The 2,500-nt window shown below is 51.6% G+C and overlaps 1 protein-coding gene across 4 annotated transcripts in view; it reads left to right on the forward strand.

The window, feature by feature from the left end:
* LOC126580718 (1-acyl-sn-glycerol-3-phosphate acyltransferase alpha-like) overlaps nucleotides 1–2,500 on the forward strand; it is a 6,175-nt gene that overhangs the window by 15 nt on the left and 3,660 nt on the right. Inside the window, exons 1-2 of one of the 4 annotated variants that reach the window (XM_050243940.1) lie at nucleotides 1–90; nucleotides 817–1,215. The exon at nucleotides 1–90 is cut by the window's left edge and continues 15 nt beyond it. In XM_050243940.1, coding sequence (XP_050099897.1) covers nucleotides 1,183–1,215 — 33 coding nt within the window. In that variant the 5' untranslated portion in view covers nucleotides 1–90; nucleotides 817–1,182. Of the gene's footprint in view, nucleotides 551–816; nucleotides 1,216–2,500 lie in introns of all 4 variants that reach the window. The other 3 variants (XM_050243939.1, XM_050243941.1, XM_050243938.1) reach the window with 3 other exon arrangements.

A 2,500-nucleotide genomic window follows, 5' to 3' on the forward strand; every position in this document is an offset into this window, starting at 1 on the left:
GGACACGCGCGCGTGTCTCCTAGTGACCGATGGGTTTTCAGTTCCGTTCCGTGTGCTAGCAGCAGGGTGCCCTTCGCTGAATGAGCAGGAGTGAGTTGATCGGCCGCTTGCATGTTGATTCTATTTCCGTTCCGTTCGGAATCGTCGCCGGATTGTGAGGAGAACGATTGGTGCTGCTGATCCAAATCACAGTAGCCTCTGGTCCGCACCAGTGAAGAACAAACGTTGAACGAGGAGGGGCAGCAACAGAGACAGAGAAAGAGTGGACCATCGTGGGTGTGTGCGCGTGGAGTAGTGACAAATCTATTGTGTTTTTGCACAATATAAAGTGCTCCAGCAGTGTTTTGTGTGTGCGCTATTGTGTTTCTGGTACCGAACCGTGGCCCTTGAGCCCTTTGAGGCCGCATCTTGGTCACGGAGAGAAGACAGAGCTCATCATCATATCCGCATGCTGCAGTCGCGTCGCTGTACCAACACCAGCAGACACCGCAACAACAGACAGTTCCTTTTTGGGCACGAAGGCGGGAGTTTCCGGAGAGAAAATATTCCGGTATTCCGGTTTTCCTCTTTTCTCCCGTGTATTTAGTGTGAATAAGTTTAGTGTCCTTGTCGTACTAACACACAGACACACAAGGCGGCCACTGTTTGCGTGCTAGACACGGAAGGACCTAACTCACCCCTCGAAGAGGCGAGGACATGCGAGGTCGTCTACGTCTTGTCTGCCAGCGTGTATTAACCTCTTTGTTACTGCGATTGCTGCCCAATGTGTTGTGTTAATTCACGTGTTTGCTTTTCCATTTTTACACTTTTTCATAGAGCATAATCCAACATAAATTGCAAACCACAAACTAAGTGACCCATTGTGTTTTGTGAAACGAAACGTCCCGGCGCGCCAGAATCGAACAGTCTCCGTATCATTTCCACCCTTTTCTCATCACGCCCGAACCGTAATTCCAACAGACTGTGGCTGTGGAAGTGCATTTGATTTAATCGGAATTGTGCGCCCAGAAGGCCCAGTCGAGCGAGCAGCGGTTGGTGGTTATTCTCGATTAACCTTCCATCATAGTGTTGGTGGCCAGAATTGATATAAATTTAGGACAATTTGTGGTGCAGCATTATCCGGGAGGGGGGTCGAAACTCGGATCCGAAATCCAGTATCCAGACGCCGGGCAACGCCGGTTAATGTCAGTTCAAGCGGCCATCCATCCATTCAAGGTAAGAACCGTCTCATCACCGCGCCATTCATACCGTTCAGAAGGTCGCATCGTGGTGGTCGAAAATAGATCGAAACCAAACGAGCCACCGATCCCTCAGTTCCCTTTTCAATCCGTGATCTATACGCTATCGCGTCCCCCGCTTCTTTTTTGGTTAAATTGTTGATGAGTGACCTTCGCCATCGTCATCCACACTTTCACACACGCTTTTCACGCCTTCCACGAGAGTTCGCAGGCTGATAAGGGAATTGTGTAACTTGGAATTGGTCACACATCGCCGCCGTCGCCGCGCACACATTATCATCGAACCACGCAGCGTTTAGTGCGCTTGGCTTGGTGTTCACACGAAGCGGCATCGTCGCCAACTGAGACTACTGCATCTCCCGTGTGGTGATAATTGTGATGCACCACGCCTGCTGTTGCTGCTAGTCGTTCGCGTGTGTCGATCGCGACGACCATCGGACGGTCAATTGGCGATCACGTGTTATGCTGTTGTTGAGTCAAACCCGGCCAAGCCGGTGACGAACCAGACACCACGCCATCGCACATGGCGCGATGATGAGTGCGCGTGTCGCGGCCACCAATACACACCGATGTGGCCGCTGCATTGCGCGGTGAACTGATGATCATACCGCGGTTTGGTCGCGTTTGGGTGATTCCTGCCACCGAGCACCGAAATCGATGGTTCACAGACCCCCACCATCATCATCATCAACGGGTCAAATCAATAAATATTGATAAAACATCGCTTCCTGCACCACAAGCGAGCTGGCGTGTGGGAATTTCCGCCTTCAACCGCACCGCATAGCGCACCCTTTTCGGTGGGCGTCGTTTCCTTCTTCACTTTTGGATGTTTACAAACAATCACCGGAAACAGAACACCACCCACCTTTCTAGGGTCATTGGCAGCGGGTGGGTGGGTGGGTTTTTGGTTGTTCAATTATTTACCGGACCCCGGGGGGCTAAGGGCCGGGGGCCAAATGGGTTGGTTGAACCGCGGTCTCCATCGAGCTCTCGAGAGGTCATTAGAATCCAGCAGAACGTTTGAGATGGTTGTAGAGTTTCTCTTATCAACAAAAGATTACTGCTATTTGTCTTCCACTACGATTAGAGGTCAGTGGAGATTGATGTACGACCCGCGGCGCTGATGGCGCGTTACCGTGCATGCCATGCTGCGATTGAGGTTTTCGGTCGTGCGAAGCGCGCCCTAATCCATCCAGTCCGGGCTCTAGCTAATCTCACGTGCCCCTAATGTGTTGATTGACGGCGAGCTCAAGTTGTTGTGA

The sequence above is a fragment of the Anopheles aquasalis genome, chromosome 2, assembly GCF_943734665.1.
Source record: "Anopheles aquasalis chromosome 2, idAnoAquaMG_Q_19, whole genome shotgun sequence".
In the NCBI taxonomy this organism is placed as follows: domain Eukaryota; kingdom Metazoa; phylum Arthropoda; class Insecta; order Diptera; family Culicidae; genus Anopheles; species Anopheles aquasalis.